We start from the raw sequence: 24,317 nt of genomic DNA, 5'->3' as shown, positions 1-24,317 counted from the left end.
CAGATGCTCCCTCAACGCTTCCTGAAGGAACCGACCCTGCCAACACCTTGATTTTAGACTCGGAGCCTTCAGAATGGAGAGAAGGCGTCTCTGCTGCGTTAAGCCACCCAGTGTGTGGTTATCATCACGGCAGATCCAGGAAGCTAATGCAGAGCCTGTGCCCGAACCAGCCTACGACGGGTGGCCACCGACGGTGTGCCCCCTCCCCGTATCTTGTGGGCCACACCCCAACCCCGGACTCCAAGGAGAAAGCGGGAGAAAGCGGGCTCCTTCAGAGGTCACAAACCACTTGGAAAAGCCTGTTTCTGCAGCCAGTCCTGGCAGCAGCGGCTTCCTTTTGCTCACAGCTTACAGGCCACCTCCACCCCCTTCGGCTCTTCATGCTTGTCACAATCCTGGGAGGGAGGCAGGGCAGGGAGGGGCAGGCTCTCCAATCCACAGAAGGGGAAACTGAGGTGCAGGGAGGAGAGGCCAACTGCTCAGAGTCGCATGGCATGGCAGGATGACAGAGGCAAGGGACGGGGGCATGTAAACGGATACGCCCTTCTCAGGAGGGCAGCGGGACAGTTCCTTTCATCTTTCGAAAAGATGTTTGAGCGGCTCCAATATGCCAGGCATGGGAGCGAAGGAGGGGATCAGCCTTAACCAGTTTCTGTCAAAATTGAAAATGTCCCTATCCTTTGACATGACAAGGGACTCGCACATAAGCACATGGATGCTTCCTAAAGTCCTGCTACAACAGCCCAAACCTGGAAATGACCTCAAAGTCCATCATTAAACACGCTATGGGAGACCCACACTAGACAATACTAGGCAGCTGTTAAGAAGGCAGCAAGCCCGTGTACCTGTAGGCGCTGACACAGAAAGGTGTTCTTGGTCTATATGAAATCTAGGTGAAAAGCAGCACGTTGTGGACCAGATTGTATCACATAATGCCACCTTTGTTAAAAACAGACAAAATCAATACCCCAAACTAAATGGTTCCCTCTGGGAAAGGAGTTCAATTGGGTTGGAGGGTGAAAAGAAACTTTCAAATTTTATTCTATTAGATTTAATCATAAGAAATAGCCATTCTTGGAGGGAGATCCCGCCTACAGAGAATTGAGTAGTGAATGAAGTATTGAGGGTAAGGGGGGGGGGGAAGGAGGATGAAAACACACACACACTCACTCACTCACTCACTCACTCACTCACTCACTCACTCACTCACTCACTCACTACTGAAATCCCTGAATAAGAAAATCAAAACAGATGCCTGGGTGGCTCAGCTTGTTGAATGACTGACTCTTGATTTAGGCTCAGGTCCTGATCCCAGGTGGTGGGGTAGAGCTCTGCTTCAAGCTCCATGTTGAGCGTGGAGCCTGCTTAAGATGGTCTGTCTGTCTGTCTCTCCCTCCCTCCCCCCACCCCTTCTCTCCTACTCACTCTTAAAAAAAAAAAAAAAAAAAAGAATGGAACAAATACCTAAAAACAAACAGTGACTGATAAAGCCGGCAAAATGAACTCAAGTCTACCAGCTTTGCTCCTTATAAAACAAGGGGAAAATATGGCAGAAAAAGTGGATTTGTTTTAAAGCAACAAAATGATGATTTTCTAAGAGGTAGAAATCAGGTTCTGAGATGCTGTCTTCCCTCCCTTAGCAGATGGGGAAACTGAGGCCCTGCAACAAGGCAAATGCTACCAGTCAACGGATAGTCCCGGACAGGTACCCGGGTCTCTGGTTTTCGGGTCCAGGACACGGAAAACACACTCAGGGAAGATCAGAGAAGTTGTCCCCAGTGCCTACCTTCCTTCCCCCACCCCCAGGGCCCACGCGGCACTAGGCCCTCTGCCACCACCGTGGCCCCACCTCTACCTCTCACGTGGAGGCTACGGCAGCTCTTCACTACTCTCTGGCACTCTATCCGGCCAGACAGCACTTCTCAGAACATAGTCCCGTCACTCTCTGTGCAGAACAGGCTTGAGGCTGCTGTTCTCAGAAAAGGCCTGCTTGGTCCTTGGCTGGCATCTGGAGGGTTCCACCATTTACTGGTAAGAAGAGCTCAGTGGGCCCAGAACGGTGTATACACAATTCAGTTTATGTTGAACACTTCCTTTCCTTCAGGGAGCCTGGAATTTTCTAAGTGCTGTACAGAAGGTACCTCCTTGACCAGCCCCCAGCGGCAACCTTGAGCCCCGAGTCTCTAACAGGCTTCCCAGTGGACACGTCACTTCGCGGTGTCCCCACCGGAGGAACTGAGTCCTCTGTTAGAGACCGTCAGCCACCATGAGGGCCCTCCACGCTTGGCAGCTGGCAGTTCCCCACTGAACATACCTGGATGGTGGAATGAATCCCTGGAGCAAACCTCTCCTCTGGCGGGAGGGAGGCGGGAGGGCCTCCAGGCGCACGGTCACCTACCCCAGGGCCGCGCCCCCAGCCCCTGGGGATTGGTGTTCTGAGGAATGCCTATTTTTAAAATCAGGGAAGTCTTTAAATAAGCGTGGCAGCTTTTCCTTCTCTAGGGTGGGGAGGAAGTCTGAGGTTGGCAAAAACAACCACCACTGATGGCTGACCGGCTTGCGGGGGCTGCTGCTTATGGGCCAACAAGCCCGACCGGTGGCCCACGTCCCCCCAGAAATGCTGCAACACTTCTCTCCTTTTCCTGTGGAGTCAGGATCCCTCCCGTCTTGACAGAGTGGTCCGCCAACCTGGCAAGATGAGGGTGAGGCTGGGTGGAGATGATGCGGGCAATAACATCCCGTAGCAGGAGCCACAGTGAGCGTCAACTACCTCCCAGGCACCTGCCATTTCTGAGCTCCGTACAAAGTCCTCTAATAACACATTGCAACAGCCTCGTGAAGTGGGGAGTGGAGACATCTCCGTCTACAGGCGAGGAAACTGGGAACGGAGAGGCCAACAACTTTTCCCAGGTCACACGGCCAGTGAGAGTGAGACGCAGGCTGCCTGGCCCAGAGCCCCTTCCTCTTGCACAACCTCCTTGAACGCCGCCCTGGACCAGGCTCACAGCTGTGAGGAGCTCAGGGCCGTGCAGGGAGCTCAGCCGAGTGTTACTCAGTGAGAAAAATACACTTTACATGCTGCCTTTTAGTACACTCTGACATACATACACGTGTTCCATAACCAACACTCAAGTTTCTAAGTGCGAGAACTCTTGTATTTTCCGTTTTATTCTAGTTCATTGCTTAAATGACCGATTGCAGGAGTCACCAACGGGTTGAGTTTTAAAGATGCAGATATGGGAGGACGTGCCCAGTCTATTTCCCAGGGGTAAGGAAACGAGGATTGCCAGAGAGGAGACAGTCCCGTCTAAAGTGTGTGATGTCAGCCATGTTCACTGGGAAGCAGAAGTCAGGTTGTTTACAAAAACATAAGAAAATGAAAGCATAGAAAGAAGACAAACAAACCGTTTTTCAGCCAGAAATTAAGACCTATCACCAATGTGAGACCGAGGCATCCAGGGAATTTCCGGCTCCAACATCTTAGCAATGCTTTGGCCCTGGAACAGAGCACGCTCTACCCCGCCTCACTGTGGAGTAGCCCATGGAGAGAGGCCCTACCCCGCCACAGTCTAACCAGTGGCTCTCAGCCCTGGCTGCACTTTGGAACCACCTGGAAGCTTTAAAAACCAAAACCAAAAGACCAAAAAACCCAATACCTGGGTCTCAGGCCCCAAGATTGTGATTGGTCTGGGGGTGGCCTGGGTTGGGATCTCCCATCTGCAGCCAAAGTTGAGAACGTGCACCATAAATAAACCTGGCGCCTCCAGCTCATGAGAAATGAGCAAAGGGCTATAGTGATTTCTAAGCACCCTGGCTCCCAGGTGCCCCGTGTAGCTGGCGACACACAATCCCCTGAGAGGAAGAGGAAGTCAGCTGCTGGTTGAAAATCCAGCTCGTCTTCATGACCCAGGGAACAGCTCCCATGGGTTGAGTCTGGGCGGCCCTGCTCAGTGCTTCTCACGCACGAGCTTCTTTGAGCCCCACCACTGTAGACGGAGTGTTTCCGTTCCCATTTCACAGAAGAGGAACTCTGAGTCGCAGGGTGGTGGCAAGGGGCAGAGTCCACGGCCCCTCTCTCTGAACCAGGGCTAAAAACCCCCGCCAGTTTCTCCTGCAACACCATCATCTTCCCCTCAAACACTAGGGCAGCCGGACAATAAAGAGCTGCTAAAAGCATTTCTAGGACAACATTTTTTTTTAAAAACACAGTTGAGGCGTGGGTTAAATGGGTGACAGGCATTAAGGAGGGCACTTGGGATGAGCACTGGGTGTCTCACTGGGACGAATCACTGGGTTCTACTCCTGAGGCCAAGACTACACTGTATGTTAACTAACTTGAAAATTAAAACAAAACAAAAAAAACCCCACAACTGAGGTGCCTGGGTGGCTCAGTCAGTTAAGTGTCCAACTTCAACTGAAGTCATGATCTCATGGTTTGTGGGTTCGAACCCCACATTGGGCTCTGTGCTGACAGTGCGGAGCCTGCTTGGGATTCTCCCTCTCTTCCCTCTCTTCCCCTCCCCCCCTTCTCTCTCAAAATAAACAAACTCAAGAAAGAAAAACAAACCCACACAATTAACTGCACAAGGATAAATTACTAAAAGGAACTTGTTCTCTGAATCAATAGAGGCTCAGGTGCTACAAGTGATCCTGGCCCAATCTTCTCCAGCTCCAGCCCTTGTACTGGCCTCTGTGGCATGACAAAAAGGCTCCTGTGTCCCCCCTCTCAGGGGTCATTCCCCCCCCCCCAACAACTGTTGTCATCGCCCTCCCCCCAGCATATCTCCTTGGTTCCTCATCTCTATTCTGTGCTTCTGTGCCTTAGACCCTCACCCCACCAGCTCCCTGGTTTCATTCAGACTCCCCTGGACACTCCCCACCCCCACTTTACCTGCTGTCATTCACCCCAACGAACAGACCTTTATTCTAGATCTATTTCTTTCAGCATTGTGACGACATGAGCAAAAGGAAGTAAATTCATGATACTCCTAATACAACAGACTTATCATCCACCTAAGGTCTCTTTTACAATTGTAATCAAAGACCACACACAATCTCATATGTTATTTTTCCCACTAGATTTTTGGTCCCCCAACCCCCCCCCCCCCTTTTTTTTTAAAGAGAGTGAGCGAGTGTGTGCAGGGCAGAGAAAGAGACAGACAAAAGAGAATCTTAAGAAGGTACCACACCCAGCTAAAGCCTGACGCGGGGCTAGATCCCACAACTGTAAGATCGTGCGTGACCTGAGCTGAAATCAAGAGCCAGTGGCTTAACTGACTGAGCCACCCGGGCGCCGCAGATGTATGTTTTAATGGCCAAGAAACTTCACCAAGAAGTTAATGCTCTCACTATTGCATTTACTGATTGCTCATTTTTAGCACCTTTATCACCAATTCAAAGGCCACATTTCCTCATATTTTGACACTCTTGAAATCTGAATGTCTCACAACTGACCAGTGTTAACATTATGCAACATAAGGTCACAGTAAATGGCAGTTTTATGTTGTGATCTATAAAATAACGGCGCATCTATAATCAATGGCACCTCATGTGACAAGAAATACGGTGCTGTCAGTCAGTTTTCTTTTCATGGGTTATCTCAAGTGAGACGCCCACGTTTGATTAGGAACATTTTCATGATGCTCAACACACGCTATCGAATTTTGTCCAGAACATGGGCTGGTTCCACTGCAAAATAACCAGCATCGAGCATTTCCACATGCTCTTTTGGTTTGCCCGATTTAATACGTAACTACAAATGAAGGAAAGTATGAATGGCTTCCATGTGCAATAACTGGAGCTCCTGGAGTTTCTATCAGGTGCCAGATACTAGGTATCCAGCACCTTATGAGGAACGGTCATAACTCTCTGTGGTGGTGACTGTCAACCCCACTCATGACCGTGGACACAGAGGCTCAGGGTGGCTTGGAAGCTGGTCACACGGCCCACAAGGGGCAGATGTAGCACTGGAACCCAGGCTGTCCGGCCCTGAGCTGCTCTCCCTGGGGCTGACCCGCTGGAGCCACGGAGCAACCCAAGGCTGGCTTGCACAGGGGGGGAAGCTAGCGCCTCCCAGACCGGAAGGTAATCTGCTCCAGAACTAGGGTTCTCCACGGTCAAAGTGCAGATTCCTCAGCCGGGCACACAGGGACCTTCACCATCACCTCACCCCTCAACTCCCCTCTGCTCTGTAGAACTTTACATGAGCCTGCCTCCAGGCCTTTCTCCATGCTGTTCCCTCTGCTGGAAATGCCCTTCTCTTGGATCCCGCAAGTTCAAATCCCAAGGCCCAGCTCAAAGGTTGCCTTTTCTGCAGAACCCTCCATGACCCTCCAAAGGAAAGGGGTCTTCCTCCTCTGAACATGAGCCCCACGTTCCGTGTCATCCTCCCCAGATTCTGGGCACCGAACTCGTAAATCCCTCCCAACTGCTCGCTTCTCTCCAGTGCCAGCACCTCGCTCCCTGCTCCCCTGCAGGAGGGCTCCCACCTTGCTTGCCCCCCATGTGCTTTCTGGCATTTCCACCCATCTCCACAGGACACCAGAGAGGCTTTTCGAAGTCCAGTCCTGATCGGGGGCTGCCCTGCCTATCAGTGGCCTGCCCACTGTTCCTAGCACCACCACCAGAACCTTCAGTGTCCCCTGGGCCCTGCCTGGCCTTGTCTCTTCAGATTGAGCACGTCCTGGCCCCCCACCACGCTGCCCTACCCTGGCCATCCGCCTTCTGGCCGTGGCATAGGTCGCTTCCTCTGCCAAGACTCACAGTCTTCATCCTCTACCTGGTTTCCTCCTCAGGCCCCACAGGTGTCAGGTCGGGGAGCCCTCTGATCTGATCAGAAGGTCTGAAGGTCTCAGTGGCCCTTGTGAGGGGCCCACATTAACCATGGCTTCTCCTTTACTGCTCACCCCACGTGCACCTTCACACATTCAGTTTTGTGACTTGAGACCGGTCTCGCAGCTAGAGAGGAAGTCACCGGCAGGCAGAGACCAATGCCTTCAGTTTGGTAGCTATGGCCTGAGAGCTGTAGTTGGTTCCAGGACATGGCTGGTGTTGATATAAACATTTGTGGCTGAATGAATGAATGAGGGTGCTGCCCCTGTGCTCCCCACTCCCGGCTCCCTTCCTGCCAGGGGTGAGCTCTTCCTTGGGCTCTTCCTTCTGGAGACCTAACCTGTCTTTGGGCTAGACTGTGTCTGAAAAGCAGACAGGGCACAATCACTAGTCAGTAATCAGGACATGGAAGCCAGGCAGCGTGGGTTTGAACCCCTTGCCAGCTGTGTGACCTTGAGCAAATTGCTAAACCTTGCTGGGCTTCAATTTCCCTACCTGGAAGATAAGGGAAAGAATAGTACTTAGCGCACAGGGCCGTTGTGAGCATTAAATAATCAAATACACAGAAAGCCCTTAGCACATGCCTGGCACAGCAGCGAGTGCTCCAGAGACATTGCTTGTGTTATTATTACAACTTCTGCACCTTAGTTCATTAATTCAAAGACAAACTTGTCCCCAGATTCTTCCCCAGATTTCAACATTTCTGAAATCAGAGTTGGTGGCATCCAACTGGCCATTTACCCCACCACACTGTTAACAGACCTAAAATCCGAAGGACTCTTACAGTTAAAGGGGTCATCAATTTGATGAGATACAGGATGCTCATCATTATCATCCCATGGCCCTGCTTCTTGGACCCCGCCCTCCTCACCCTGCTGCCACCCTGAGCTTCTAACACTGCCCTGATGGCTCTACCTGGCCAGACCCCCCAGAACCTCCTAGTGAACAGGTGAAACGGAAGCCAACGTTTCCCTTCTGCCTTGTCCTCACTATTCACAACTGATGTCCCCTCAAACCCAACAAACCTGCATCCAGATGTCAAGAACAGGGTTTAACGGCTCTGCTTGGGATGGTCTCATGCCACAGGAAGCAAAGCATTCTCTCTGGAGAGAGGCCAGGGTAAAATCCTACTTTGGCCACTTCCTACCTGTGTGATCTCGTCCAAGTGTCTTTATCTGTAAAATGGTAAAATGGGCAGTAGGGAAAAGCCCCGTATGGGCTCAGTATCAGCCTAGCATTCTGAGACCACGGTCTCTTCAACTCCTCCCAACCTTCAGGAACAAGGGTAATTTTAGCTCCCTTTTCCAGATAAGGACACAGAGACTCAGGGAGGTGAAAGTCTTGGCCTATGACACATGGTTATTAAAATGCAGAGGTGAGGGGTGTCTGGGTGGCTCAGTCGGTTAAGCGTCTGACTTCAGATCAGGTCACGATCTCACAGTTCGTGAGTTTGAGCCCCGTGTCGGGCTCTGTGCCAACAGTGTGCATCCTGCTTGAGATCCTTCTCTCTTCTCTCTCTCTCTCTGCCCCTCCCCTGCTTGCACACATGCGCTCTCTCAAAAACAAAGAAACATTTTAAAAAATGCAGAGGTGGTGTTTGAATGGTCTGATTCAGGTTATTAGGCCATCTTGAGGTTTGTGACTTCCTGCTACAGTTTTCACCTTTGTGACGAAACACTTTGGTAAGGCAGAAACACCCCAAACAGGTGTTTTCCTTTTATCTTGTTTGTAACACCAAGCAGAACTGTCTTCAATGCCAGGAAGTCCTTTAATGCTGCTGGTCTGCCAGAATTAATTTACCTTTTCATCCCAGGTGGCCATTTTCCTGTCCTCTCTGGATCTGGAAAGTAAGAAAACATTTGTCTGGATCTGACATTCTGCTCTCCTTTATCTTAGTATGTGCTTTGCAACACTTTGTTACAAATTATTTTTAACTTGCTTACGTTAACAGCCTCTGAAAATAGCATAAAGCTCAAAGTGTATGTGGAAGGATGCACATCCTTGGCATATACCCAAAGGAATTGAAAACAGGCACTCAAACAAATACATGTACACAGTCACTGCCAAAAGGTGGAAATAACTCAAGTATCCATTAAGGGATGAACGGATCTATCAAAGATGTCATATCCATACAATGGAATGTTATCCAGTCATAAAAAGAAATCAAGTACTGATCCATGCTACAGCATGAGTGATTTATACTAAATCAAATAAACCACACACAAAACATCACACATTACATGATTCCACTGATCTGTAATACCCAGAACACGCAAATCCACAGAGACAGAAAGATTGGTGGCTGCCGGGGAGTAGGGTGATGGGGGGCAGAGGGTGACTGTTTAGGGTGCAGGGTTTCTTTTTGATTTGATGAAAATGTTCTGGAACTGGATAGAGGTGACAGTTGCATGATATTGGGAATGCACTAAATGTCATGGGATCCTTTGCTAAATGTTCACCAAATCGTAAAATGGTTAATTTCATGTTATGTGACTTTCACTTCAGTTTACACTTAAAAAAAAAAAAAAAAAGACACACAGACATACACTCCAGTGCTGGGAATGCCTTGGAAAGCAACAAAGTATCTATATGTCCACCAATGAGGTTCTGGTTAAGTCAGTTACTACATCTGAGCAGTGGCAAATGCTAGTGTTGTTAAAATCTTAATATGCAGATAAGGAAAGAGGTGAATAATACAGTAAGATAAAAAAAAAAATTCAGGGGAGTCTGGGTGGCTCAGTTGGTTGAGCATTCAACTCTTAATCTCAGCTTGGGTCATGATCTCACCATTTGTGGGATGGAGCCCCGAGTGGTCTCTGCTCTGCCAGATTATCTCTCTCCCTCGCTCTCCTGCCCCTCTCGTACTCTCACGTGCACAAGTGTTCTCAAAATAAACATTGTTTAAAAATTCATATTACAGCATAGTGTATACAGTATGACTTCATCTACATGAAAAATTACATATGCATTTTTATTTTATTATTACTTATTCGAGAGAGAGAGAGCAAATGCAGGGGAGGAACAGAGAGAGAAAGGGAGACAAAATCCCAAGCAGGTTCTGTGCTGTCAGCGCAGAGCCCAATGCAGGGCTTGATCCCATGAACCATGAGATCATGGCCTGAGCTGAAATCAAGAGTCAGACACTTAACTGCCTGAGCCACCCAGGTGCCCCTACGCATGCATTTTAAAAAATACATCTGCAAGAATATAGCCAAACTCTTTACAGTGGTTATTGCTGGACAAAAAGGGAGTGTGGGTATTTTCCTTCTACTGACTTCTACAAGGTCTGAACTCTTACAGTGAGTTTGTGTTACTTCTTAAAATTTATTTCTGGGCATCTGGGTGGCTCAGGCAGTTAAGCTGACTTTTTGGCTCAGGTCATGATCTCATGGTTTGTTGAGTTCGAGCCCTATAGTGGGCTCTGTGCTGGAAGCACAGAGCCTGGAGCCTGCTTTGGATTTGGGGTCTCCTCCTCTCTCTGCTCCTCCCCCCCCCCCCCCTCACGTGCACTCTCTCTCAAAATGAAGCAAACATTGGGGCGCCTGGGTGGCGCAGTCGGTTAAGCGTCCGACTTCAGCCAGGTCACGATCTCGCGGTCCGTGAGTTCGAGCCCCGCGTCGGGCTCTGGGCTGATGGCGCGGAGCCTGGAGCCTGTTTCCGATTCTGTGTCTCCCTCTCTCTCTGCCCCTCCCCCCTTCATGCTCTGTCTCTCTTTGTCTCAAAAATAAATAAACGTTGAAAAAAAAATGAAACAAACATTAAAAATTTTTATTTTTGGGGCGCCTGGGTGGCGCAGTCGGTTAAGCGTCCGACTTCAGCCAGGTCACGATCTCGCGGTCCGGGAGTTCGAGCCCCGCGTCAGGCTCTGGGCTGATGGCTCAGAGCCTGGAGCCTGTTTCCCTCTGTGTCTCCCTCTCTCTCTGCCCCTCCCCCGTTCATGCTCTGTCTCTCTCTGTCCCAAAAATAAATAAACGTTGAAAAAAAAATTTTAAAAAAAATTTTATTTTTAATGTAGGTGACATATGCACATACTAAAGGGAAATAGGAACGCCTGGACAGCTCAGTCGGTTGAGCATCCAACTCTTGATTTCTTGGGATTCTCTCTCTCCCTCGCTCGCCCTCTCAAAATAAACTTTAAAAAGCAAAAGAACACAAAAAAAAATATATGACAAAAAAGCCTCCTTTCTACCCATTCTCCCCAGAAGCAGCCAGTTTTTTGTTTTTTTTTTTTTTTTTATATATTGTGGGGAGAGCGCAAGTAGGGGAGGGGCAGAGAGGGGGACAGAAGATCTGAAGCAGGTTCTGCGCTCACAGACTGAGCTGAAGTCAGACACTCAACTGACTAAACCATCCAGATGCCCCCAGAAGCAGCCACTCTTACCAGTCTCCTTTGCGGCCTTCAGTGGTGTTCTAGGCCTTCACCAACACACCCGTATTTACTCTTTTTTTAAAACTTAAACAAATGTGAGCCCACGCATACTGCGTGAATCTTGCTTGTTTCCGTTTAGGGTGTGGCAGGCTCAGTGATGACCCACCCCCAAAGATATACATGTCCTAATCCCCAGAACCTGTGAATATGTCACTTTACATGGCAAAAGGGACTTTGCAGATATGATTACATTAAGGATCCCAAGACGGGGATTATCCATATCCAGGGGGGTCCGATGTAATCAGAAGGGTCTTTATGAATAGAGTAGAGCAGGAGAATCAGACACAGAAGGACAGGTGAGTAGACTCAGAAGTTGGAGCCAGAGATTTGAGGATGTTATGCAACTGGCTTTGAAGATAGAGGGAAGGGATTGCAATCCAAGGAATGCAGACAGCCTCTAAAAGTTGCAAAGAAACAGATCCTCCTTTAGAGCCTCCAAAAGGAATGCGGCCCCACCAAGGCCTTGATTTGGACCCAATGGATTGATTTTGTACATCTGATGCCCTCAGCACTGCAAGGTAATAAATTTATGTTGTTTGAAGGCTCAAATGTGTGGTGACTTGTTACAGCAGCCATAGGAAAATAATACAGTGTTTCAGATTATCCTAGATCGATGTGTGCTAAATCAAGTGCACTCCTTGGAATGACAGCCCAAGACTTCCCTGTAGGAATGTATGTAGTCCCACTAGTGATCAGTGTTTAGATTATTTCCCCATCTTTTCCTGCCCCAATGTTCCAATAACACTGCACACTGTGTGATTTTATAATTGGGGGAAAAATGATCATTCTGAAAAAAAAGTATTCACATAGACTTAGAAAAAAAAGTTCTTCTCCTTAGTACCATGCTGGGGGCATAAGGGACTCTTGGAGAATTTCTTGCTGGTTGACTGACAGAACAGCTTCTGTAACCAGCAGAGTTCAGCTCAGTGTGTTCCTGTTCTAGCCCCTTGGGTCCCTCGACCTGCTCTCAGGAGATGGGCTGAAATGGAACCATTAGCACAAGCAAAGGTGAAGGGGGCAGTTAAGGCGCCTGGAGATTTCCTTCCTTCACAAGACAGGAAATAGAACCAGCACATATATAAAAAAAAAAAAAAAAATCCCAGGTTCACTAATTCAAGCAACAGAAAATTTCAACTTACTACAAACTGCCCATTAAAACAGACAAAAGTGATAAAACTCAATGCTTGTGGGGCTGTAGGGAAACTTGCACACATTGTCAGGCATAGTTTTTCCTCAACAGCCATCTGGTGATAAGTGGCAAGTGCCTTCAAAATAATCATACTCTTGACTTGAACACAACAGTTTGGGAACTATTATCTCAAAGAAATAATTTGATAGCAAAAAACATGTACAGTGTGGACAAGCTAAGCTGGATATGATGCCTAGAAGCTGGAAAGACCCCACAAGCCCCGCTTTTGAGAAAAGCCGAGAAAGGCTATGGGCTGACAGAAGCAATGACAACTCTGGGGTGTCATGTCGAAATACAGAAAGAATTCTGTTAAGTAATGAGAAGTAGAACCCTGAATGGTTGCACACACTTGCTTGCAATTGTACAATATAATTGGAACATTCACTATGTGCCAAGCGCTGTGCTGAGTTCCGGGGAATCCAAAGCCAAGAAGATAAAGGCCATGGCCCTGACAGACTGATACTTCAGCTGGATGGACAAGGAACCAGGGAAACACATAAGCAAGGTAACACCACCCAAGACTAAGCATGCGAAGAAGGAAAAACAGTAATGCAAGAAGGGACCAGGCCAGCGTGGCTCCTGCAGGTGGAATAGTGGGGGAAGACTTGAGTAGGAGACTTGCATAGTGGTCCCTGAATTGCAGAGAGGTTAAGTCACAAGAAGATGGCTGGAAGACCATGTGCACAGGCCCTCAGAGGGCAAAAAAAAAAAAAACAACCCACAGACAAACCTTCAGCAAGTCCAAGGAAGAAAGAGGAGGTCAGTGTGGCTGCAGTAAGGGGGCGGTGGCAGGAGACAAGGGTCTGATCTCATAGAGGGCGTGGTAAACAACTCTGAACATTTGGGGGTCAAGAGTGGTGGCAGGGAGGCCAAGAGGAGGCGAACGATACGGGGATGCAGAGCAATGGCCGGATTCAGAACATGCCGAGAAGTAGAACCTGCTGCCGGCTTACATGCTGGAGAGGAGATGAAGACCAGGTTTTGGGGCAAGAACACTCTGGACTTCCTCCTTCACTCTAAACCAGGGATGGGGAGGGCTTGGGGGCTGCAGAACAACTCTGGAATTGTGCGAGCCTCAGCCCAAAGATTTTCAAAACCCTGCCCCTACTTCCCCCCAGGTACTCGGAGTGTGAGAAGTTACCACTGCCAGCTTTCGTCTTATCAGAAGCTTCCAGCCGATGTTGGGCCTTTCCAGAAACACTGCAGGTCTCAGGTGGCCCTGACTGACCTTAGGTTAAAGGTGTCCAGGACAGAGGAGTGCTTTCAGAGGGGCGGGTGAGGCTGGAGGGGGACACAGCTCGGTAGCAACCTTGGGCCAGAGGCTGGGCTAAGCTTTCATACCAACCATGTCACTTAACTCTCAGCGCTCCTGTGAGGGAAGTACCATGCTCAACCCCACGGAACGGTTGAGGGAACTGAGGCATGGAGAGGTGGAGTCCCATGGCGAAGCCTGCAGGAGCCCCTGCACTCAGCAGAGGCGCGGGGCTGGGGGGGTGGAGGGGTGGGGGGTAAAGGTCTCTGAGTTCCTGCAGGGGGCTGGCTGTACCTCCGTGTCCTGGAGTTTAACCTGTCCCCAGCCTACCCTTCTTGTTCCTCAGCACACCCTGCCCCAGGGGCGAGTGTTTCCAGTATTTCCAGGTGAAGGATTTGCTGCCCCGGAGGTTCCCTCATTTCAGCCTCCCCCTGGGGTCCCCAGTACTACGTTTACCACCCCTTCTCTCTCTGCAGTCTCCCTGGCGGGGCAGCGAGAGGCAAGGACGAGGAATAAAAGGATTTAGGGGTTCACACGGACCTGGGTGTGAGTTCTGGCTCTGCCTTTGGCAGGGTGGCTTGGCCCGAGTGTCCGTTTCTTCACCTGTGAGAGGGAGACAAGGAGGGTACTTACCTCACCTGTTGCTGCGCTCAGCGTGTGATGAATGAAGGCACCTGTCCCCACGTTAAGCACGCCCGTGCAAAAGGGCAGTTCTTATCAAGGCTCCCGTTTTTCAAGGGGAGGTAACTGAGGCCAAGAGGGACTTCCCTCCCATGTCGCGTGGCATACTGTCTCCTGCCCCACCCCCCACCTGACTCTAGTACCCTCCGGACAAGGGCTGGGGGAGGGGTCCCCCGGGGAATGACCGTCCGCCCCGGTAAACGCTAGAACCGAGGGCAACTGGGGGCGGGGTCCCAGGCAGGCTGGCGGGGGAGCGGCGACGGGGATGAGGGTCCGCTCCTCGGAGGGCGCCGGCTGGGAGGGCTCGGAATGGGGGCCGCGCGCCCCCGTCCCAGCGCCGGAGCACTTACCCTGCGCCCCTCCCGCCCGCGGCCACCGCAGCGACTGCGAGCTCTGCGCCCGCCGGGCCGCCCCGCCCGCCCCTTCCGACCCGCCCCTCCTCGCGACCCGCCCGCCCTCTCACCCCGTTCGCGTCTCGGTCCCTGGCTCCCGCCTGTGTCTCAGTCCCCTTGCCCTGGCCTGCCTGTCTCCCCTGTGGTCTCCGGCTTGTCCCCCACCCGGCCGCCTCCCGCCCCGCAGCCCCGAGCCTGGCCTGGGCCTCTCGCGGTCCCGCGGATGGACAAAGGTCCGCCCGTGGGAGCCAATCGCGAATCACGAGAATCCTGTCCCAGGCGAGCCTGAGGGAAGGGGTGGGAGGAGGGAACCACTTCCTTCCTCCTGCGGGATGGAGTGGGGGCGGAAACGCTCCCCTCCCCACCGCACACGCTCGGGGAAGCTGGGCCTGACTTCTGGCAGCACCCCTGCCCTCATTATTTGGGGGTGGCTCCGAGCGGCTTTGAGGGTCCCCTGCATTGCATCTGCCACGTAGGGGTTGGAGAGTGGGCAGAATGCCCTCAGGGGATGGCCAACCTTGAGGTGGTCGGGACACCCGTGGGGGGGGGGGGGCTGTGTCTGGCAGTGGCGAGGGGTCCTTGCTGGGGGCTGGTATTGGCAAGGAGGAGGGCGCCTTCCTGCCAGGAGGCTGAGCCCCTTGGCCAGGCTGACTCCTACTCACCTTCCCGCGCAGCTCCAACGTCTCTCCCGGCCCAGGGCTTCCCCAGCACTCTGCACGCACTTCATTCTGGCACTGCTCTGGAATGGGTTTCTGTTAGTTTCCGTCTTCCAAAAAAGACCACTTGCCCCAAACGCCTCTGGGCAGAGGCTCTCTCCCACGCACCTCCCTGCTTCTGGTTTAATTGGGGGTGGGAGGAGTCTCAATCCTGGGAGTTCTGGGAGTTTCCCATTGCAGCTGTAACAGGTTACCACAAACCCAGTGGCTTAAAACAACACGAATTTGTTATCTTAACAGCTGTGGAGGTCAGTGGTCCAAATGGTCTTAATAGGGCTACAATCAAGGTGTTGGGAGGGCTGTGTTTCTTTTGGAGGCTCTAGTGGGGAACTCATTCCTTGCCTTTTCCAGGTGGTGGCTTCACTTTGACCTGTGTTTTCGTCATCCCATCTCCTCTAGATCTGACCTTTCTCCTTCCCTCCTAAAAAGACCCTCTTGATTACATGGGGCTCATCCTCAACACCCTTGACTTAATCACACCCTTTCAACAGGTACTGTATTCACAGGTCTTGGGGCTTAAAATGGGGACATCTGGGGGGGGGGGGGGGGCTGTAATCCCCAGGGGTATTGTTTCCATTGGCTTCCACTGAGTCTGCTCTTCCCAATCCTGCCCCCAACCTCTTGCTGGATAGTAAGTAGGCTTTCTTAAAAACATCTCAGTCTGATCTGACTTCTCAGTCACATTTTTGTTGTTTCAACATTCCTATTCTGGTCCCTAAGCCATAGTCTGGTCCATTTTAAACTTCAACCTTCTTCTTTTTTTTTTTTTTTTTAAGTTTTTAAAACTTTTCTTTATTTTTTGAGAGACACAGAGATAGAGACAGCGAGAGAGAGAGAGAGAGAGAGAGAGAGAAAGAGAGAGAGAGAGAGAGAGAGAGAGAGAGAGAGAGAGAGAGGAAAAGGGGCAGAGAGAGAGGGAGACCCAGAATCCAAAGCAGGCTCCAGGCTCTTGTCAGCACAGAGCCCAACACGGGGCTCAAACTCACAGTGAGATCATGACCTGAACCGAAGTCGGACACTTAACCGACTGAGCCACCCAAGTGCCCCTCCCCTACCAGTGCCAGCTGGACAGAATGGAAAGGATGTGTGCACTAAACTGGTCTGTGCATTCACTCCCTCAGGGTCTGGGAAGGGAAGAGGTGGAGAGAACAGGTATCAGGTATCTCCCCACCTTACTGCCCACCTGGAAGCCGCAGTCCTCTTTCCATAGGCTTTAACAATTGGTCCTGCCTATAGTTACAAGCAAAGTGCAGACAGGTGGTGGCCTCAACAGGCCCTAGGAAGCCGAGGCTCAAACCTCGCCCCAGGCTTGATCTTCTGGCTGACCCCTGCTGGAGACATGTCTCATTATCCCTCCATCCCTCCCGTGTGCTGCCTCCTGGCCCAGCTCTGCAGGGGGCCTGGGGAAGCCCGCAGCTGCCAGCCTTACCTAGGCTCTGGAGACTGGGACCACCAGCGGGGACTTATTTCCATACCTGTTAGGAATCAGGATCCTGAGACAGCAGGTCGGCAAGTCTGGAGAATTTAGTAATGTTCTCAAGATTTCTGTCCACGGAAATGCCTCTATTACTCAATCTTCTCGGTTGGACAGGAAAAGATGTCAATTTTGTTACATCTTTATCCCCAGCTCAGAGTTTGGCACATAGTAGGTGCTCTACATTTCTGCTGCATAAATTAATAAGTGAATACTGAGCATAGTAAGATAAGGGTGCCCACCGTCAGTGCTTCTATTCAACATTGTACCGGGACCCCAGCTAATGCAGCGAGACAAGAGAGGAGACGAGAAGGACAAAGATTGAAAACCTCTGGTCTGCAATCTATGTGATTGTCTACCTAGAAAATCCAAGAGACTCAACAGAGTGGTGTTGGATGCCCACCGTGTGGCAGGCAGGCCCTTTCTAGACACTTAATATAAGATGAAGGAACAGCTTTGTCCTCGGAGAGCTCCCATTTGAGTTGGGGAGGCAAGAGTGGGGCACATTCCTCTATGCTCCAAAGGGTGTAAGAGGCTAGTATTCTAGGATGGGAAAAAATTACTTTATTTTCAATAACCTCTAACTGAAATTGAGCAATTTCCTTCCCTTATGAATATAGGTAACAGATCACACTTGTATTAGCAGTACCCACGATTTTGTCATCCATCGAGATCACAGATGTCTCCAAATCACAAGATAGTTATTGTAGACACCTTAAAATATAACTTACCCTTCACCACTACTGCAAAATTACTGAAGTAACTAAACCAGCTGTTAGTTCTCATAGTTTATTGTGTTAGCAAATAACTTCATATATTTATCACATTAAAAAAAATAATTCAATAGCTGCATTTCAAGACAATGGGTCTTTTGTAATGGAATGTATTCTATACTATGCATTTAAAGACATTGCCCTGAGGGGAGGACTCATGGCACAAAAAAGGACCAGGAACTCCAGCTTTAGAGGAAGGACTTGGCTTGGGCAACGCCAACACAGTTCTCTTGCACAAGGGAGTCCCTGCCCCACCTTCACATTTCATACCAAGCAGTAAGCCCAGCTTGCTCAAGTACGTGTCTGTCACTGTCTCTGGAGCTTTCTGGGTGTCTGCCTTTTGATGTTCATGGGGCATTCTGAGGAAGGTCAAAACACAGCCCCTGGGTCTGGGTCTGCTTGTGCCCTGGGCTGGCTGGCACTGGGCCGAGGCATTGGCCAGTTCCGGCTTTACCCAGTGGGAAGAGAGAGGGTTGGCTCGGCCGGTTTTGGTTCCTCCAGGCCAGTGTCTTCAGCTGCTGCAGTTGACCACTTCCCTTCCTAGGGCAAAACCCAGGTCCCGACTCCAGGAGAACGTGAGAAAACAGAAAGGAGGAGAGAAAGGTCCATGAGACCTCGGCAGGGGCCCTGTTTGGATTTCCCAGAGCTACGTCTGCGTCTGGGTCCAGAGGCTGTCTTGCCAGCAGATAGGATTCATCTATAGCAGTGACAGCCACACAAGTCTTGCATTCCTAGACACGATAATGTAGCTACATTATCAGGTCAGGGCTAGGGACCCCTGGGTGCCTCAGTCAGGTAAGTGTCCGACTCCTGATTTTGGCTCAGGTCATGATCTCGGGGTTCATGAAACAGCCCTGTGTTGGGCTCTGGGCTAACAGCATGGAGCCTGCTTGGGATTTTCTCTCTGTCTCTCTCTCTCTCCCCTTCTCCCCCGCTTGTGCTCTCTCTCTCTCTCAAAAAAATGTTGTTTTAAAAGGTCATAGCTAACTCTGATCCCCTTCTCTGATACTCGGTTCAAGCTTCTGCATCATACATAGTTGAGAATCATGTGGAGGAGTAGAAAGAGCATAGAAGTTGGCGTCAAAGAGACCTGGGTTTAAGTCCTGCCTCCATCCTTTCCCTTGATAGCCGTGTGATCTTTCATTAATTAAGGAAATAAGCTTCTGAGAGCCAACCACGTGCCAGGCACTGAGAACAGAGATGAACAAGACGGACAGGTCCCACCTCCTCTCATGGAACTCACTCTCCATAGGGATGCACACAAAGGCCCAATGATGGTTATGAAAGAAATGGCCAGGTGGTTATGGCAGAGAATTAGAGTGGTGGGGATAGAGGTGAGGTCCCACCAAGGTAGGGTGGTTGGGGAAGGCCTCTCTGTGGCATTGAAATTAATACTGAAAACTGAGGTGGAGCCAATCGTGAAGGGAGGGGAAAGCCTTCCTAGAAGTAGGAACAGTATGTGCAAAGGGCCTGAGGTGGGAAAGAGCTTGGCCTGGTGAGAAACCAAAAGGAGGCCAGAATTATCCAAACATGGTAGGAGGGAAAGAGAGTAGGTCAGAGAGGGGAGCAGAGGCCAATAGGAAGTGCTGGATTCATGTAAAGTGCAAGAAGCCATGGGAATTTTAAGCAGGGGAGGGACATAGTTTGATTTTTTTTTTAATTATTGTCAAATACACATAACAAAAACTTTACCACTTTAACCATTACAGAGTATACAATCAGGGGCATTTGCTCCATTCACAATGTTGTTCAACCTTTAGCACTGCTCAGTTCCAGAACTTTTCCGTTATCTTTTAAAAAAATTTTTTTTAACGTTTATTCATTTTTGAGACAGAGAGAGACACAGCATGAATGGGGGAAGGTCAGAGAGAGAGGGAGACACAGAATCTGAAACAGGCTCCAGGCTCTGAGCTGTCAGCACAGAGCCCGACGTGGGGCTCGAACTCACGGACCGCGAGATCGTGACCTGAGCCGAAGTCGGACGCCTAACTGACTGAGCCACCCAGGCGCCCCTCCATTATCCTAAAAGGGAGCCCTGTACCCATTAAGTGGTTGGTCTCCATTCGCAACTCCTCTCCAGCCCAAAGCACCCACTGACTTGCTTTCCATCCCTATAGATTTGCCTATTCTGGACATTTTTATACATGGAATCATACAATATGCAGCCTTTCATGACTGGCTTATTTCACTCAGCATGTTTTTGAGGCTCCTTCATGTTCAAGTATGTATCAGTATCTCGTTCCCGTTGTGGCTGAACATCCATTGTGTGGCTGCAGCCATATATATTTTTATTCTTTCACCCATTGATAGAGTTTGCTTTCACTGCGGTTAACTGGGGGTTGCTGGGTACGGAGTAGATCTTAGGGAAGGCAGGAGTGGGAGTGCAGGCCAGAGAATGGTTTGGATTAGTATGCTGGGAGTGGGAAAGGAAAAGCGGGTGTGGACTCGGGAGGTAGAGCAGATACGAGAAGTGTGTGGACTGGACGTGGAGGGGGAGGAAGACGCGTCAGAGTACCCTGTGGTGCCATCCCCGAGATGGAAAACCCTGAGAAGGGAGATCCCAGCTGTTTGTGATAATGTTTGGTTTGAATTGTCAAAGTGGAGGCGTCATGTGGGCAGTAGGATTTGAGTCTGGAACTCGGCAGAGAGTTTTGGGGTGTGATGTTGTGATAGAAGAAACAGACATTTTGGTCTTCATCCATGGCTCCGGGCCAGAGCTCCTAAAACCCTTGTAATATCCTAAGTGGTAAGAGCACAGGGAGCACCTTAGAATATTTGCGAGCTCCTAAGGATGGGGGGCCGGTTGCCAGGGGTTAGAACTTCCAGTCCCACCTCTACCACACCCCCCCGCCCCCATCCTCCCACCCCACCCAGCCCCAGGGGAGGGGAGAGGAGGTGGGGGCTGCCTTAGTCACCGGTAGCCAGTGACGGAACCGACGGAATCAACGGTGCCTGCATAATGGAATCTCTGTGAAAAACTCTAAGTGGAAGACAAGTCAGAGAGCTTCCTGGTTGGTGACCACGTGGAGGTGCTGGGAAGTTGGCGTCCCTGGAGGGGGCATGAAGTTCTCTATGCCACCCCCCAATACCTTGCCCTATGCATCGCTTCCGCCTGGCTGTTTGTAAGTTGGGTCCTTCTAGAATAAATCCTAAATTATAAGTAAACTATTTTCCTGAGCTCTGTGAACCATCCTAGCAAATTATCAAAACCGAGGAGGGGTCACGGGAACCTCTGATTTATAAGAGGGACATAGGTGACAACCTATGCGATTGGTGTCTGAAGTGGCGGGGGTGGGGGGTGGGGGTGGGGGTGGGGTCTTGTGGGACTGAGCACTTAAGCTGTGAGGTCTGTGCTAACTCCAGGCAGTTAGTGTCCAACTCCTGGGTGTGGAAAACCCACACATTCGTTGAAACAAAAGTATGGAATGTAGAGAAACACATGGAGTTTTTCTTTGAGAAGATCATCGGCGCATAGCTGGTCTTGAAAACCCTGGACCAGGCTGAGATCCTCCTCCTTCGTGGGGTGTAGACAAAGGGTCCAGGGCTGAGCTAGAGGTCAAGCAGGCGAGGAAGAGCCTACAGAGGGACCACAAAGAGTAAGCAGAGGTCAAAGGGAAAGACAACGGCATGTGGGTCCTGGAGGCCAGGGAGCCAGTGGTCCAGGAAGACAGAAGTGTGAGCGGGTCAGAAGCTGAGGGGAATGGGCTGGACAGGAAGGGACGGTGCGGAGGAGGGACGTGGAGGGGAGACACAGGAACCGCTCACGGGACAATGGCTGCTCATGAAAGGGAGCCAAGAGGTGGGACAACAGGGGGAGGGCTGGCAGGGCCCACACGCAGCCCCCAGCCTAGATGGTACCTGGAACGTAAGAACCTCAGACCGAGGCGTGCTGAGCATCCAGTCTCCGCTTCACGGAGAGGCCAGACCCTGACAGTTAACTACAAGGCCGCACAGCGGGTAAGCGGCAGAGCTGGAACAGGAAGCTGCTCCGTCCTGGCTTCTCAGTGGACTCCTTCCCTGCCTGCGGCAGGAGCAGTGGGTGCTGATGTTTGTGGGGCCAGTTCAACAGTTCTCTGGAATCTTTCCCGCCTATTGATGTCGGTGAGGCTTCATGTCGGGGACAGGCGGGCAGAGGACCCTGGAAGTATTTTCTGACGCTCACGTGGACGAGCAGAACCTCAAACTAAAGGATCCAGCAGCACAGCCTTGTTCCACCTGCTGGTTGCTCACGGCAACTACTCAACAATGCGGTTCAGCCTTCCTGGCCAGCTGGAGAAGGTTCGACCAGATGGGTCCCACATCGGCCCAGAGCAGAACTGGGATAGACTCTCCCCACCTTCTCCGCACCCGGGAGATTAGTCTAAACCCATCCCTCCTTGCCATTATGTTTCCGGAAAGGGCGTGTGGTGCCATGCCCTGGCCACCGAGACCCCGGGGGATTGTCTGAGGAAGTGTCCTCCTCCCAGGAGTGGCCTTCCCCTCGCCTTCCTCGTCAGGTCTGCAGCTCCTGCTCGAAGCCTGAGGGCAGGGCCAGGGGTGGAAAGCACCTGGGCTCCGATGCGGCTGCAGCCGAGTCACCGACCCCGTCCCCAGGGGCAGCCGTGTACAGATGCCCATTTTTGAGAGGTGACTCTTGTTTGGGGCAGCGTCTTTGTTCCTCACTTCCAGGAGCATACAGACCCCATTCATACTTGGGCATTTGTTGCTCAGGGGCCATTTTGCTTTCTCTTGGTAACAGCGTCCTCTTTCCGTTTGGGGAACGCAGTTACCCCCGCTGGGTCCAGTCCAGTGGGAGTGTTCACCAAGGCGTCCCTACCTTCTAGCTGAGAGGTGGGCACGTGACCCAGATGGAGCCAGTGGGAGACGCACAGGGAGACGGCGGCCAGTTGGCATCTGCTCACATCAGGGTGGGACGTGCGGCTGCTGGTGCCCGTCAGTGCCCCGCCTCGGTGTCGGCCGCCCCTGCCGTCCTGTGGGTGCCTGGCGGTCTCCCAGCAAGCTGCCGCAGTGAGCCTCAGCTGGTTTCCATTGCTTGCATCCAAGGAACCCAGGCCAGAGGGAGACAGACGGAAGACAAAGTCCCTGCCGTGAAGGTGCGTGGCCTTAGTGCAGGAGGCAGACTGTGAACAAGCCATTCAAATGTGAGGCAGAAGGGAGTGGACAGGAGTAACCACACTGGGAGAAAAGAGCAGCCACGCGCATCGAGGGAGCGCCTACTGCCCATCAGGCCCTGGGCCGGGCACGCCGAGCACATCCTCTCTCATTTAGTCTCCACGTCAGCCCCTGGGAGGCAGGGACCCTGGTGGGTTCAGGCGAGGTTCTGCTGTAGCAGAAGTCCCCGAATCACGAGTGGTTTAAACAAACCACAAGCTGTCTTCATGCCAAAGGCCGGGGGCATGAGTTCCAGGGCAGGTAGGGTGCCTCCGTTCCACAGAGCACTCCCAGGGCCTTCCTCCTGGTCAAAGATGGCAGCATCCGTGTTTCCAGCAGCAGGCCTGAGGAGGGTGTAGACCAGGAAGAGACAATTGATGCTCGCCAGGCTGTCTCTTCAGAGCAGCCTCTGAAACTGCTGTCCCCACCCCATGGGGAGCCCTTACTCCCAGGACACTTAGCTGCAAGAGAACACGGGAAATGTGGCTGTTATTCAGGGCACCGTGTGCCCAGCTAGAAAGTGTTTGATGGTTGAGGAAGTGCAGAGAGAACTCTGAGAAAATGCCAGGTACTATACAGATGAGACTGACAAGGCTCAGAGAATGAAGTCACTTGTTCAAGGTCACCCAGCTATGAAGTGGCAGGGCAGGACCTGAGCCCCCTGTCCACAGGGGAAGACGAGGAAGACCTCAAGGCCACAGGGCAGCTGGGGGAGGAGGCTTCTTGGGCAAAGTGAGATTTCAGCTGGGTCTCCTGGGTTAGGAAAAGGTGGAAGAAGGACACTGTGGGAGCTGAGGTCTAGAGGCATAACTATTTGGAAGAAAATTTCTCTTCTTGGGGTAGCCCCTTACAAATGCTCTCTGGCCATAGCCCGGATCATCTCCAGCAAGAGGGGGCTCACGCCTGTGAGAGCTCATTGTGTTTATGCATATTTCTCCTCAGAGCTCTCCTTCGGAGTGTGGTGGCCATCTCTAGTTTTTCCCTGCTCGGCATCTGTGTCCCTTCTCCTGGGAATGCCAGCTGTCCCCTAATTCCAGTCCAAGTGGCTCCAGAGTGGCTGACCCAACCAGGCCAGTGGGGCTCCACAGGAGCCTCCGGCGGGGACTCTTTGCCGACAGTTCTGCTGTTGGGACTGCCATTTGCAAGGACGGGTGAGCCTGGACCTGGGGGGCGTCATGTGGAGAAGGCCTGCTTGGGTGTTAGGCCAACACAGACAAGAGCAGAGGCATCTGATGGCTAAACGGGGGGCTGCATCCTGCTGTGCTCCGAGCTACCCTGCACCTGTGAGTTTCCACAAGCCAATAAATTCCCTTTTTGCCGCAGCCAGTTTGATTGGTGTTCCTGTCACTGTCACTGAAGAATGCCAACTAACAGAGGTAGAGATGTCAGGCCTTTTTTGTTTTGTTCGCTTATTTATTTTGAGAGAAAG

At 51.3% G+C, this 24,317-nt stretch overlaps 1 protein-coding gene across 4 annotated transcripts in view; it reads right to left on the bottom strand.

Moving 5' to 3' along the window:
- HVCN1 (hydrogen voltage gated channel 1) overlaps positions 1-15,630 on the bottom strand; it is a 37,453-nt gene extending 21,823 nt beyond the window's left edge. Inside the window, exons 1-3 of one of the 4 annotated variants that reach the window (XM_030336413.2) lie at positions 15,437-15,630; positions 14,242-14,304; positions 8,632-8,671 (exon numbers count right to left, since the gene is read on the bottom strand). In XM_030336413.2, coding sequence (XP_030192273.1) covers positions 8,632-8,652 — 21 coding nt within the window. In that variant the 5' untranslated portion in view covers positions 8,653-8,671; positions 14,242-14,304; positions 15,437-15,630. Of the gene's footprint in view, positions 1-2,314; positions 2,418-8,631; positions 8,672-14,241; positions 14,452-15,436 lie in introns of those variants that run through there. The other 3 variants (XM_030336414.1, XM_030336415.1, XM_030336416.1) reach the window with 3 other exon arrangements.
- Between the last annotated feature and the right edge of the window lie 8,687 nt (positions 15,631-24,317).

Source organism: Lynx canadensis, chromosome D3, assembly GCF_007474595.2.
Source record: "Lynx canadensis isolate LIC74 chromosome D3, mLynCan4.pri.v2, whole genome shotgun sequence".
In the NCBI taxonomy this organism is placed as follows: Eukaryota; Metazoa; Chordata; class Mammalia; order Carnivora; family Felidae; genus Lynx; species Lynx canadensis.
This window is presented reverse-complemented; position numbering and strand designations above follow the sequence as displayed.